Source organism: Eurypyga helias, unplaced genomic scaffold (assembly GCF_000690775.1).
Source record: "Eurypyga helias isolate BGI_N326 unplaced genomic scaffold, ASM69077v1 scaffold11224, whole genome shotgun sequence".
Lineage (NCBI taxonomy): Eukaryota > Metazoa > Chordata > Aves > Eurypygiformes > Eurypygidae > Eurypyga > Eurypyga helias.
Window position 1 is genome coordinate 1 of NW_010246828.1, and position 14152 is coordinate 14152.

The window sequence follows — 14152 nt, forward strand, 5'->3', positions numbered from 1 at the left end:
CTGCTTTAACTCTTCGCTCGATACCCACAGCCTCGCACCAAAACGGCCCCGCTGAGCCTGCGCCCAGCCGGGGCGCGGGGGGTTTCCAGCTCGTGCCGCCCGCTCCTCTCCTTGCGGGGGGATCCGCGCTCCCGAGCGGGATAAGAGCTACCCAAAATCCGCAAGCCGGGTGGGCGCTCGAGCCCGCTGCGCTCCCCGGAAGTACGCTGTGTCTCAGCTCCGGCCAGACGCGTTCTTCAGGAATCCATGCGAGTGTTTACACTGAAACCGCACGCGTACGAATGCTGCTCGTTGGTTTTGCACTGTTAAGTACTAACTGGATTTTGCTTTTTAAGCGTTACTTTGGTGTTTAACGTAGGGGTGATTTTGGCTCGTAATTTATTTAGTGCATTACAACTTCCAGAACTGCTGCGTCGACCTGTTCTCCAAAGCCTCCTGCTGCTCCTGATCCCCTTTCAGCCCCGTTTGGTTCAGAGGGCACCCAGCACCCTCGCTGCAAGGGGGCATTTTCTTTGCCGCGGCTGGCCTAGCACAGATGTAGCTCCTCGTCTCGGTGGAGCACGAGCGAGGAAGCAAGGTAACCCCACGCCGTTGCGGTCTGGTCCTTTTATTTGGGTCACCGGGTCCCATGTCGCCGATTTTTCTGCGTCCTGTGTCGGTGTAAGAGCTGGGCTGGAGCCGGGGGCTGTTCTTGGGCGGGGGGTGAGGGGTGTAGCTTGCAGCTCAGCTCCAAGCTGGGGGGAGCGGCGTTGTTCGCAGCCATTCTTCGCTCCCTGCTGTCTCTGTACGAATAAAAAGCTGAGCAAACAATCCAGGGCTGCTCTCTCTCTGCCTGTTCGGGTTGGTGTTCACTCGCCGGGGCTGTACGAAGGGGTGAGGCGGCTCCACTCCCCGCTCAGGGGCAGGACAGCAGCCCCACGCTCACAGCCGGGGTTTGGGGCTGTTTGTTAGCAGGGAGCTGCTAACAGTAGGCTGCCAAGGAAAGCGCATCCTGCGGGTGTTGCCGGCCGGCACCGACAGGTACCGTTCGGTTTGCTCGGTTCCATGGACAACGCAGCGTAAGGATTCCCAAATAAACTCATTATTAATTACTGTAGGTTGAAAAAACCAGCCCAAAAGCACAAAAACCCCGACATACTTGGGACCAGCACAGATGGCGCAGAAACAGCATCAGTTTTAAGAACTTTAAGAGCCACTTATGGCTTTACAACAACCTACAGGTATGTGTAACTCCGGGCTTCTGCTTTCCGACGCAAGCCTCGGGCTTCCTGGGAAAGGGAAGTTGGTCTCGGCTGCTGGTGTCTCAGTGCTGACACGTAACGGAGCTCAGTGGGAAGAGGCAAGTTCAGTAACCGTGCAACCCTCCGCTGGCCTTCCCGCTCTCCATCACTCGCACAAAGGCACGTTCAGGGCACTGAAGCCCCACCGGCTCCTGCCCCCGGCGCGGTAGAACGGGCTGTAGGGTGCTGCGCCCTGGCTTCCAGTCGGGGACCCTCAAAGGTGGCCTGAAAACGTCAGAGGGGAAAAAAAACCCCGTTTCCAGGGGTTATGTGTCTGTTTCAGACCGATCCAGAACCGTCCTTGATCGTTTCACAGACCGTAACGTCACCTTTAACGCACAAAAACGCATCAGAAAGGCCGACGGGGATAACACTCCCTGCAGGAGAGTCCAGTTACCGTGGGAGAACTGCTCAGTATTCTTGACAATATAAAAAGAGCAGGTAAGTCAGTTGGAAAAATGATTATTTTGCCCTCCTTGTAACCTTGGAAATGCTTAACAAAGAAAGTAGCGGCAGAGGGATGGTTTTATCAAGGCAACAGCCTCTTTATTTCCGCTGGAGGAAGAAACCAGTTTCATCTCCTACCCCACAACTTTGTCAGGAGTAAGCCTTGCATTGAGCTCCCTTTTTTCCCCAACACTGCCAGTCACGGTAATTCCCTTTCCAAAGAAGGATGCAATTCCAGCGTCGGCCACTGTGCAAGAAAGCAAACAGCACCCTCAGCTGTTTCTTAAACGGCGCGGGTGTCCCGGTCCAAGCGTACACTGAAGGGATTTTAATCGTTTCCTATGTAAAACAACGGGTTATTGGTTTAAACGAAGGTTCCAAGTTCCCAACCATCTCGCTGGTTATGCTCACACCCCGTTTCGTAGCGCTTTTCTACCGGTTATCAGCTGGCGACGCAGAGCCGCCCTGTTCCGCCCGAGCAGCGAGCACAGGATTAGGTAGCGAGACCAGACCGTGTGTACCATCGGTTCTTCACGCTTCTGCCAGCCAGATCCAGGGAATACTGCTCACGTCGGACTACGGAAAGGCTTTCCTGTGGATGTAGGCCGTGTGCTGGCGGGGCGTGCTCGAGAGTCGCAGTGTAAGTGCTGTAAACGCGGACAGAAGGGCCGATAAAATAGCTACAAAGACAAAAGACCTGCGGAAAGCGGGTTAAAACACACCTGCGAATTGTTGCAAGACCATTTTTATGAGTATAGTCGTACTGGCTTGGTTTAAAATCAATACAAATATTCAGATAAAAAAATAGATGTTTTCACACGAAGGAGGAGCGTTCGAATGTTAAAAAGCCGCGCGCGTTTCCCTTTCAGATGACAGGATTAAAACTTCTCTTCTGGCAAGTACACATTAAAATTTCACCCGATTTTCGCCCTCACCCCACGGGAACTAGCTGGTTTTGAATCGCCGCGGAAACCGCTGCTTCGCTGGGCAGATGGTCCCGTTTTAGGATCTAAAAATTTCACTGGCTACTCATTTTGTTCTTTTTCAGAAAGCGCTGGTTTCCTCTTGAGCTTGGATTAGCTGTTCAAGTATAAAATTAACTCTCTTAAGCAGGAGCACATGAGAAAAATCTCAGTAACTAGGGAAAAGATCATCACATGCAAACAAGAGACCTGTCAGCGCGGGGCTGGCAGCAGGAGGAACTACCCTACGCGTGTACATGCGTGTAGATACTCTTCCACATCACAACTGGAAGAAGCGGGCGATGGCTTTGAATTATTCAGAAATGACTACGCAGATGAGTTTTTCTTTGGTAAGCAATGAAAGTTTCCCTCCTGAACACCCCATAAATCAAGTTTTCAAGCTTTCCTGCAATCCTGTATCCGGATGCTAAGCAAAATTTCCCTCTGCTCTTCAATAAATACGTTCAGATCAAAGACACTTTTCCTTCCAAGCTAAGACTGCGTGGTTGGGGAGCCAAAGGTGGAATCCCGTGACCCGACACTCCCTCAAACAAAAATAAATCAGTTCCTTGTAGCTGCTGATGCCAACTAAGGCGGCGGGTGAAACGTTTGCCTGCGCAATCCGGAGTGGTCCGCAGGCTGGCAGCGCTGACAGCCCCCAGTCTGCTGCGGAGTCGGTCGTCCTTATCGCAGGAGGTGGCTACGGGGTTATTTTTCCACCAGAGAAAGCCGTAAAACTTGCTGAAGCTCGGCGTCTTCCTCCTCGCGGCGTTGCTTCTCCCGCTCCTCCTGCTCTCGGACAGACAACTCCATGGCGAGCTGTAAGTCTTCTTCAAAACTGGAAGGTTCCCTAGGGATGCTGCAGCCTGCGGTACCGGAGCTGGTTCGATAGCTCTCCTGCAGCGCCCTGAAGGAGAAAAAGGACTTGGAGACGTGAGACACAGCCTGTTGCAGGTTTCCTGCAACGATCCTTCCTAGCAACTCTTTTCTAACTGCAAACCTGAACAACCTCTCCCCAGAGGGCAGAAAGCAGTTATCAGGATAGAAGAGCCGTTGTTCCAACATCCATAGAATTCCCAAGGTCAAACCTGTTCTTTGAAGGTCCCTCGGAACTTTTCATACAAAGAGTTCAGCCTTCACCGGGCTTCCCAAAGCATTCTCACCTCGTTTAAAGGTAGCGGGACTTCCCACGTACCAAAGACCCAAGTCCTTCCAGCACGCGAAGATTTCTCCGCTGCGGGAAGACCCCATGGACACCAGAGCGGATTCTCAAGGGTCCATTAAACATATGCTGCTAAGTTTTTAGGGATTACATAACGATTTTGAAAACAAAGAGTGTGCAGCCTCTAATAAACATTCAACCCAGAGGGACCGAATTCACGGTTTTAAGAGCAGAACAGGACTCTGTTTATCTGTAGGGTAATAAATGCGTTATCTGGCACAGCCCAGTCCCAAAGCTGAGCTCAGGAGCTGCACTACACGAGGCAGGGAGGCCCAGTTTGGAGTCCCTGCTTCTTGGAAAAGTAAACGTTAGAGGAAGCACAAGAAACCTTGGATCCTATGCATCCGCTACCTACACACACACACAATAAAACCAGCAGAATTGCTTCATGCTACTGCTGGAAGTATTTCTGCTCTCTCACTGCTTGGTTTGACATGAAAAAAAAAATTAGTTACCTCTGATACTGTATATTGAAGTCCTGGGAATATGCAACCGCTCCATTGGAATTCACCCCCACTTCCTGGAAATGGGGAAAGACAGACAATTCCACAGCAGTTAACAGATCTGCAGTGCAACTCACTGACAGGTAACTCTACAATCACTCTCATTTCTTCTTGGAAAACATCACTGTAGTTTTCTCTCCTGAGGTTCTTAGAAAAATAGGTCCTAGGTAACACCCTCTACACGTTCCACTCGGAGCCGCAGCTATCGCTGCACGGTCAAAAGGGGGAGACCGGCCCTGCGGATTCCAACACACTTACTTTATTCCCACCGGATTCCAACAAGCTCTGCTGAATAGCAAACTGCATGATCTCGTTGTCTTCATCCTGCACGTGGACGTTCCTCCCGTCGTCTTGGATGTGGTAAGACTTGGGGATCTCAAACACTGACTGATCAACCTCGAAATGAGCACCTACGGAAGCCAAACACGGTTACCAACAGGGCACAGTGTATTTTTACAAGTTGGAACTTCCAAAAATTGGGATGAATGCTTATGCATGATGAAGTTAACTCCAAAAATTCAGACAAACCACCTGGTTAAACATGCCAACAGGCTTTGAAAGACTCCAGTGGCGAACAACACAGCAGTGGACAGAATGCAGTCTTTCTTTAGGATGCTGGCAAGTCCCACAGATAAAACCAGCGGGCAGCAGGGCGCTAAGGGGGCTGAACTCTGACAAAACCAGACTGGGGATAAAAGAAAGGTCGTAGAAGACAACCACCACGGTGGGTCTTCTGAGGTTATTCCTAATGAACGGGTCTGCAACAGCTCCTAGGAGAGACTATCCCTGGATACAGACAGCCCTGAGCACCCTACTCAAACGTACCCCGCTCTCGTCTGAAAGAGCGCGCAGAATGAGCCGTCACGGTAATTTTGTATTCCACTTCCCACAGCAATAGCCTGCGCCAGAGTTTAGACCTCAAAATACTTGGGGAAGCTTGCTAGAGCTCAGTTTAGTCAGTTCAGCAGGCCCGGAAGGGGCCGAATGGCTCAGTATGATCAGTACCACTCCCCTCCGGATCAGCTGCCAGGGATGGCAGCTGCTTCTCAGCTATGAATGCTCCATTCTCTGCAGTTAACCCATCCCTCTCCTGTGCATTCCACTGACGGAGATGTAAAAAGATGCCATCGCTGCATCTTTCCACTCCTTACCTGCATCACACTGTGCACCTCCAGCCATCTGTGACGACGTTCTGTCAGCTGTCCTGCAGCCATTGACATTTTCAAAGGTGATTCGGGCATTCAGCACATGAAATAAGGGAATTTCTGTAAGAAAGAGTACAAGATTTCTATCAAAAAGAGCATTCTCTCATTCACTTCCATCACCTACAGCCACATCAAACCCTTACGTGTTTATTGAATACATTCCACAAGCAGCATCCCATAATGACAAAGTACCTAGTAACTCACTTCACCACGAAGTTGCCCTTAGTCATTCTCACTCTGACTCTAAATTCCTTATTTTATAGTAAGATTTGGCAAATTTAAGGCACTGAATCTAAGAGGAAAGGGCCAGCAACGGCTCACTGTCACTGAAATCACAGACTCTCAGGGCAGTTTGGGTTGGAAGGTAACTTAAAGATCACCAAGTTCCCACCCCCCTGCCTGATACTTTCTTTAAAATTATATTTCTGTACTGGTCATTCAAAATTTGGATTCAATGACGCAGATGTAGGAGACAATGTAGGCCTGGGTTCTCAGGGAGATGACCACTAAGAGACTAACGCGGCTTTTGTAAATAAACGCTGCAAAACCAACAGAAAGAACGGCAGCGAAGAAGACGCTACAATAAAAATTGCTGAATATTACCAATTTTGACAGGAAATCCCGGTGGAAATTCCAGAGTGATGAAATCCCGAAGTCTGGCAAAATGAGCACTAGTTCGGGCCATCAGATCAACGATTGGAGTGACTTGTTCCATGAGAGACAGGGGAAACTCTTCACTCATCCACAAGGTTGCTTTAAATCTTAAGGAGAGACGTTGCACAAAGACACCCTAAGTACACAGTTTAGGAACAGATGCAAAGCAAAACACGTGGCACTGTCACCTGCTTCACACACTTCCCAGAGTCTGAGCGGTTACTGCTCTGAGCAATCGAACCATGCTCAGACTAAAGACAAAGCACGGGACGAGTCACAGCACCAGTCCAGATGTTTTCTTCCACTTAGTGGAAGAAGAATTAGCCTATAGGTTAATACTTCAAGATCTCTCTGTTGACCAGTTTTGAAAGCTGGGAGAAAACCACACTGGCTAGGTATAAAAACAGTTTCCAGAGGTTAGATCACTGGGAAGAGACAAAGGAGAAGTAGTTAAAATGTTATTTCTCACTTCTGCGTTCGAATGGTGACTTCTTTCGGCCTTCCTATGTCTCTCCCTTTCAAATCAAATTCTGGGTCAAAGTATTCCTCCAGAGTGATAGCAGTAGGATTATTACTTGCAGCATACTCTGTCTTGGTCGTATTCTATAACGAGAGAGAGAGGAAAAAGCCCAAACCCACAAAAGCACAGAACAAATAGACATTGGATACTGTCAGAAGCTTTTAAGTTACCTGTTGTGAAGTAACTCATTCTCTGTTTTGACACCAGTGACACACAGCGATAAATACAAGTGCACATGCTGAGATTGCTTTCCGCGGAGGTTAAAAATCTCCCAGCATTTTATAGACAGGAAAATCTACTTAAGTGCTTTAAAGCTAAAAACCAACCAGTGGTGCACACAGGGGCTACAGCATTTCTAGGCTCCAAATCCTCTGTTAAAGACCAAACCTCGACGGGGTATTTTAAAGAAAAATCTCTAGATCCAGGAAAGATCTGCAATGCCATCCTGATACAGAGCCAGCAGTTGGCAAATCTATTATCTACCTGAGTATGCAGAGACACAAGGGAGCCTCTAAAGCCGCACAGAAATCATTATCAACACACTTCAGACCGGCACAGGACATACGGCTCTCCTCCGAGCTGCTGAAGAGCAGCATGTGAACACACTTCTTTGTCCTCTCCCTTGTCTGACGGCCACCCTGCCAGCACTATCTCCCACCTGAGGCTCCTGCAGGTCACGTCTTCCCAGATTACTGGGGGGTTGCCACCGAGATGTGTGCTTGCTGAGCTTTACTGCCACTGCTCACACCCCGCCTCTGGCTGTGCTAACGGCTTCTGTGGCTTTTCCGCAAGAGAAGGAGGTGCCCGTTGAAACCATGGCAGATTCATACAGAACATTCGAGGGCTTAAACCAAACAAAAACATCCTCAGGGAAAATTTAAACCTCATTATCGAAACTGCTGCCGAACTAAGGAAACGAGAGGCGATTCCCCACAGCTAGAATTCCTGTCGGCACAGATCCCTGCACTGCAGTGACCTCTTTTGACACTGAAGACACTCACCTGAGCACCGTACTCATGCTCCACTGTACCCAGAAATGATTCCAGGGGGTTCCTGTCAGCTTCAGATAACAGCAGGGCAAAGCCAAAAGAATTTATTACTATTAATTAGCAGTAAAAGTTACGTACACACCACGCTAACAAACAAGCTTCTAACCCAAAGTGCAGTAAGCCATTCCCATTTCCTGTAAGCTTTCCCAGGCAAGCCCAGTACCTAGAGGTGACAATATAAAACTGGTCCAAAACACAGAAAAGAGGCAAAGACTTTCAGTGGTTTCTATCACTAGCAGATAGCTTCATCATTCACAGTGCCTCTCGCCCTGGGCCCCAGAGTAGGCCAGTGAAAGGCAGTGTTTACACATGAGGTTACTGGCTGGTCACCCCTTTACTATACCTTAAATACTACAGGAAATTAGTGGACCAAACCAAAAAGTCCAAGCAAGCAAAGCCTACATGAATCTTGTAATCCTGGCCAAAGCAAAGGCATGAATACATTGCCAGAGCAGAAAAAAACATGGGAAAGTGCGTCCTTTTAAAACTTTCGATGAACTTTCTGCAGTTGTAGAGGGCTGCTCTTTTCTCTGAGTACAGCTAGGATAAATACTGGTTCGTCAGTAGGACGGAGTCAAGTAATGAGCTAACTCAGACAGCCAACAAGTGAAACTAAAGCAGGTCAGCAAGAAAATTCCTCCCTCTCCCTGCCCAGTTCTTCTGCACTCACACAGAGAAGGTATCAGAGAGCCAAAAGGTTCTACTTATTTCCAGTTATCCTCTTGGAAAACTACCTTTATATCTTTTCTTCTCCTCTTCTGTTAGGTGTTCCGTTCGGATTTTTGTGACCACATTCACATTGTTTGCAATGTACACCTTAACATAAAAAAAGGACAAGGACATAAACCAAAAAGCATCACAGGTTAAAAAAAAAAGAGTTCTCTCTAGTAAAACACCATGTAGACAAATCTAAAGACGGAAGAGAGCAGCAGGGATCTGCCTCTCATCAACAAAGAACTTAATCTTTAACGTATTGGTGATCCACGGGAAATGCTGCACTTAGCCATTTCTATTCGCTTTGCTACAGTGGAAATCCTACAGAATATATGTTTGAGAGACCCATGGCGAGGCCGAAACGCCATGCCACCTGCTGGGCAAGCCGATCAAACAAGAAATCCTGCAAACCACACACTGTAATATCCCCAGACAGCACTACTGCAAGCACCCCGTGCCGGAAGACCGGCGAAGGAGTCTGGTTCATCGGCTTTGGCGGCGACAGAAGTCAGCCTTTCGACCAAGCTGCTGGAAAGCACCTTCACAGACTCCTAAAGTACCTAACCAAACCCACCTCAGGTGTTCCCAAGCTCGCTGGAAAGAATCCCACCCCGGGCAGAGATTTTAAAAGAGAAAGGGGAAGGAACACCAGGTAACGCTATTACTCAAGAGGTCACTCGTCAGACCTTCCACATGAAATCGAGTGACAGTTTAATGAACCCCCATGTCCACCTGACTAACCCCGCAGTCTATCGAGAAAAACCTCCACATAAATGTAGAAAGCCATTCAGCATTTCTTCTCCTGTTATTACAAAACATAGTTTATTGCCTGAAACTCAAAGTAAACACAGACTTAGGATTCAGGGAAGTTAATCCTCACGATTCTTAAATTCCTAAACCAGTAAGGCTGTAAAGTCACCTCCAAAAATATTTCGCTGAAATGAAATGGAAGACAAACCCAGTGTCACATGAACAAATCCCAGCGACTGCATGACTCACGAGCACGGTCAGGGTCTTTAATTTACCAGCAGCCTTTATTACTTCAGCTCAGGATGCGAGCCACGGCAGCAGGAGGCTGTTATTTCCTCGCAATCCTGTTACTAGAGAGCGCCCAAGGCACTTCACCCGTGGGTTCCTCCTCTTTTAAGCAGCAAAAGAATGACAAGATTGAAGAATCGGTTCGGTTTCTGGATGGGAGGGAGTTCTAGCAGTTATGCTGAATCTCTTGCCCCTCTCCTCCTGAAATGCTTTGATCCTGCCTCCCCCCTAAGCCCCTGCATACGGGCACCATCCCTCCCACAAGCCTGGCAGCCTTCAAGTTCCCTGCTCCTGCCCAGTTCTGCTGGCAACACAATAAAGCTCTTGATGGGCAGTTTAGAACCCGAAATATTTAGGAAATAAAGGCAAAACACACTTCAGTTAGCTGTAAGACCTCTTAATTATATAGAACGGGCTTTACCTTTGCTTCATAACCATTTACACCTTCCGCTTTTTCTGTCCTCCATACCCAGAATCCAGATGTGGTTCTGACAAAAAGACCACAAGCATCTATACAGTTGCATTTCTCCACAATCCCCAGCCCATTTTTCTACGGTGGTTTCTAAACAGCTCAGAGGTTATTCGATTTTAACCCCAGACAAAAGCACCGGGCAGTCTGTCCCCACACACACGTATCACAAGAGGGCTGAGGAACTCGTGGTGGTTTGGTTCTCGTTCAGTCCACGGCCAAAGCCCGGAGATTTTAGGTTGAGGTGTGGGTACCTGAGCCACAGAGGAGGATCACAGCCTACAGCTTGGCAAATTATTTTGTTTCCCAGCCTGGGCACGGCAGCTTTTAACACACAGTTTACTTTCAAAGGTAACCTCTCCTCGCAATATAGGGAACTGGACGGTAGGAATGCTCCTGCCTAGGAGATCTTAGCTTCTGGATCCGCAGCTGCTGCGGTTATGAAGGTTTAGTGAACATCCCAGAGACTGACTTTGGGAAGCTCTGAAAGGGTACAAAAGTATTCAGGAGAAAGCGAGCTGCTGGAATTACACATCTCACTTTGAAAACACTTGTTTACAGCATGATCCTGCGGTGTTTTACTGCATCACCAAGCTCTCCGAGACGAGCTTCCTGAAAAGGATTGTTTGAACTACGCTGACAGATACCTGGATAAACAGGCGGAGTAAACAAGGAAGACAAGAGTGACAAGCTGACAGGGCCAAATGTCTTCCCCTAATGGTATGTAAAGTTTAAGGTAATTTCAGATCTCGCCTTAAAAGTTTTTACCACCAAGGCTTTTGAGAGTTTGTCTTCAAAGCTTTACTGCAAGTATGACCACCCATAATCTAACTTTGCATCTACAGGAACTTTGCACCTTACCTTTCAAAAGCAATATTTTTTGTATCCAGGCACGTGTTAATAATTGGAGACGTAAGGCGTCTTTCCACATCTTTTCTTTTTGGTGTCATAGATCCCAGCGTCAAACGTTTCATGTGTTGGGAAATCTCAAAACGCTCCGTTGTAACAAACTTATCGTCGTGATTTATCTCAATGAGTTCGGCCCAACCTCCAGTATCTGTTGGAAATGGTGCATTCTCAATCTAAAAACTGCGCAACATTACTTCAGTAGTGACAGGACAAGGGGTGACGGGTTTAAATTGAAAGTGGGGAGGTTTACATTGGACATCAGGAAGGAATTCTTCCTGGAGAGGGTGGGGAGGCACTGGGACAGGTTGCCCAGAGAAGCTGTGGATGCCCCATCCCTGGAAGTGTCCAAGGCCAGGCTGGATGAGGCTTGGAGCATCCTGGTCTAGTGGAAGGTGTTCAAATTAGATATAGCTCAAATTTGGAGCTGTATCTAAAACTATATATTTATTCTATAAGGGGAGGGTGGGCAGGAGAACAGACAGGGGGAAAAATAAGTAAGAGACTGAAGTCAAATTTTAGCCCTATTACCAGATTTTGACCTCAGATTTACTCACAGCAAAGAAATGAAGCCATTACATTAAAACACAAACCAGTATCTCTGTGAGATACAGAATACACGTACAAAACATTTTAAAAACTCAGTATTTGGCCGCAACAGGTCTTTTTGAACAGAATCAGGGTTTCTCATTGTGGCTGACACAGTACTAAGACATGCTAAAATATTTACCTTCACCCTTGAAAATTAAACTACGCCTTCCTCTTTCCCAGCTCATATTTTCAAAGCCCAGTAAAGTGATATCAACACGCAGCTTGGCACCACTTTTCCAGATGCGACAGACATCGCTCGGACAAACTCTAGAAACCAGTGGGACTATGAAAGAAAATGAGAAATAAGTAAATAGAAAATATTCAGGGGACTAAGTGCAGGCTCGTTATTCCAGAGGAGGTGAGATACTGAGCCTCTTGAGCTTTAAGAGCAACTAGCTTAGGGACAAATCCCACTAAATTAAAGATGAATAGGAAAAGAAGACGACGTTAGTTTAGACTAAAACACAGGAAATGGCATAAATCCCATCTCTTAGCAGTCTACCAGTTAGCTGTTTGGTAAACTGCCAGTGGGAAGGCCTAGAGCTTGTTCCTTTCAAGGAAAAGCAGGTACTTCCCAAGTAGCCTGTGTATCTGTATGTGAGATATCTAGCACTGTCTCACCCGATAGCCGGAGATAGGTAAAGAGAACCCCAAAAGAAGTCTTCACCAATTCTAACGTTGGGTACAGTCTCCACAAAAAAAAAAACACCCAAGCCAACAAAAAACCCAACAAACTAACAGGAAACAAAGAATAATTGTGCAACAAAAAATATAAGAAGCTATTTTGAGGGGTGAAAAGTATTCTGGGGAGCAGGTATTTCTCTGCGTGTCTGTTGTGACACCTGTACATAAGCAAGTGCCTTCGGTCACAGTTAAAAGGAGGATTCTTACCCCAGCTAGTGAACTCCCATTTCATTTCCACATAAAAGTCAGGAGTCTGGAAAAAGAAAACCCTCTATGAATACTTCACGGAAGAGTTTTAATCCAACATTCAGCACAGCATTTCTCGTGAACGTTTTAGGTAAAGGAAAGCAAAAAAAGAAAAAAGAACTCGAATCATGATAAATGAATGTGGAAAAAAATTAAATTGAAACTAATAAAGATAAAGGACGTCAGCCTACCACTGCTGCCTCCCCATGAGCTATTCGGCCTTATTTTACCATATCAGCAGTGACACCTTCAAGATTCAGCCTCCAGTATTGGAGTTCATGACTTAGAACTTCAAAGTTAAGGAAGAAGCCTCCATTTCCCATAGGGCTATGCAACTTAGCTGATTTCTGGTTACTTAACCGAACTACTTGAGTGAGAATTATGGCATGGAGTAAGAGGTTTAAACTAAATAATTACCTCATTAATCTTTTGGAGTAATTCGGGAACTCCCCCAAGGGTCATAGAGGTTTGCTGGTAGTCCCGATGCTGCAGAATCATCTGTACCATCTCTGGATCTCCTGTGCTGACAGCCTCATGTAACACTGAAAGAAAGCCAGGCACGAGCTAGTTTCAGCTTGCTTTCTGAGCAAAACACACGCTGCAAACACAGTCAAAACACATCTGCAAGTAAAAGGTATTAATACACGACTTCTGTTTCCCAGGTTATCTTTACCTGTCCATCCCTGTGCATTCTCTTTAGTTACATCTGCTTTGTGCTGAAGAAGGACTTTGGCAGATTCTATATAACCCAAGGAAACAGCCAGGTGCAACAAGGTCCGGCCTCGTGGATCACGTTGATCAACATCCTGTTGAGTATCCGAGAGAGAAATAATGCTGAAGTCGTTCTACCACGTGCAACTAGTGAGAGCACACTGAGAAGAGTTTAGATAAACAGAGCTTGTCAGAAGTAATCCAGGAGTCAATATTCCCTAGGTTTTTCCCACGTATCAGCCTGCGGTGCACGGCCGACTCGGTTCCCACCGTACTGCCCCTCCGCACTCCGTACGGTGCAGTGGTACTTCCCCGCTTAAACAGAGAGAGAAGCACAACAGGGCCTACAGAACCGAGATGGTAACAACTGGCATCACTGTAAGACAACTGGGTTCTTGCTGATGCTTCTCATTTCTTTTCCTCTCATTATTTCCCCTCCCACCTCCCTTCAGGAGGAGTCTCGGGAGAAGACGGGAGTTCTGCCCCGCGTGCGTGGCACCACGGACAGTCGACAGCCTGGGAGACCAATGGAGGGTTTAATGTCATACAGCACAACGGGAGGAGGGGAAAGGAGGAAAAAAAACCCAGAAGCAAGAGGGTAGGCAACACCGATTTCACAGAGCACTTTTGGAAACTATAGAAGCAAATGGTATTTTACAAAGCATCCATTTGACTGACACACACAGCACAATGAAGAGTATGTTGTACAAGCCACTAAAAAAAATAAAAATAAAAGAAAACAACTACACAGGCATAAATGTCCAAAACATGCAAGCACAGCATACTCATACCTTACATATTTTTCACTATTAGCTTAGAGATTTGAAACAGAAGAGCATCTATAACTAAAGGAAAAGGGGAAAGTCAACAGCAGAATAAGAAAGGAAAGTTATGCAAGTTAACACGGTTATCTGACAGCATTTAGTCGGAAAGATCACACACTGAGTAGGG

At 47.0% G+C, this 14152-nt stretch overlaps 1 protein-coding gene across 1 annotated transcript in view; it reads right to left on the bottom strand.

Annotated features, from left to right (window-relative positions):
• Positions 1-3397: 3397 nt before the first annotated feature.
• Positions 3398-14152, bottom strand: part of ANKRD13A (ankyrin repeat domain 13A) — a 12405-nt gene continuing 1650 nt past the window's right edge. The window contains exons 2-15 of the mRNA XM_010150544.1: positions 13164-13296; positions 12908-13032; positions 12452-12497; positions 11700-11843; positions 10925-11120; positions 10016-10082; positions 8577-8658; positions 7795-7853; positions 6743-6876; positions 6223-6380; positions 5566-5679; positions 4673-4824; positions 4367-4431; positions 3398-3596 (exon numbers count right to left, since the gene is read on the bottom strand). Of these exons, the coding sequence (XP_010148846.1) occupies positions 3398-3596; positions 4367-4431; positions 4673-4824; positions 5566-5679; positions 6223-6380; positions 6743-6876; positions 7795-7853; positions 8577-8658; positions 10016-10082; positions 10925-11120; positions 11700-11843; positions 12452-12497; positions 12908-13032; positions 13164-13296 (1674 nt within the window). The remainder of the gene's footprint in view (positions 3597-4366; positions 4432-4672; positions 4825-5565; positions 5680-6222; positions 6381-6742; positions 6877-7794; positions 7854-8576; positions 8659-10015; positions 10083-10924; positions 11121-11699; positions 11844-12451; positions 12498-12907; positions 13033-13163; positions 13297-14152) is intronic.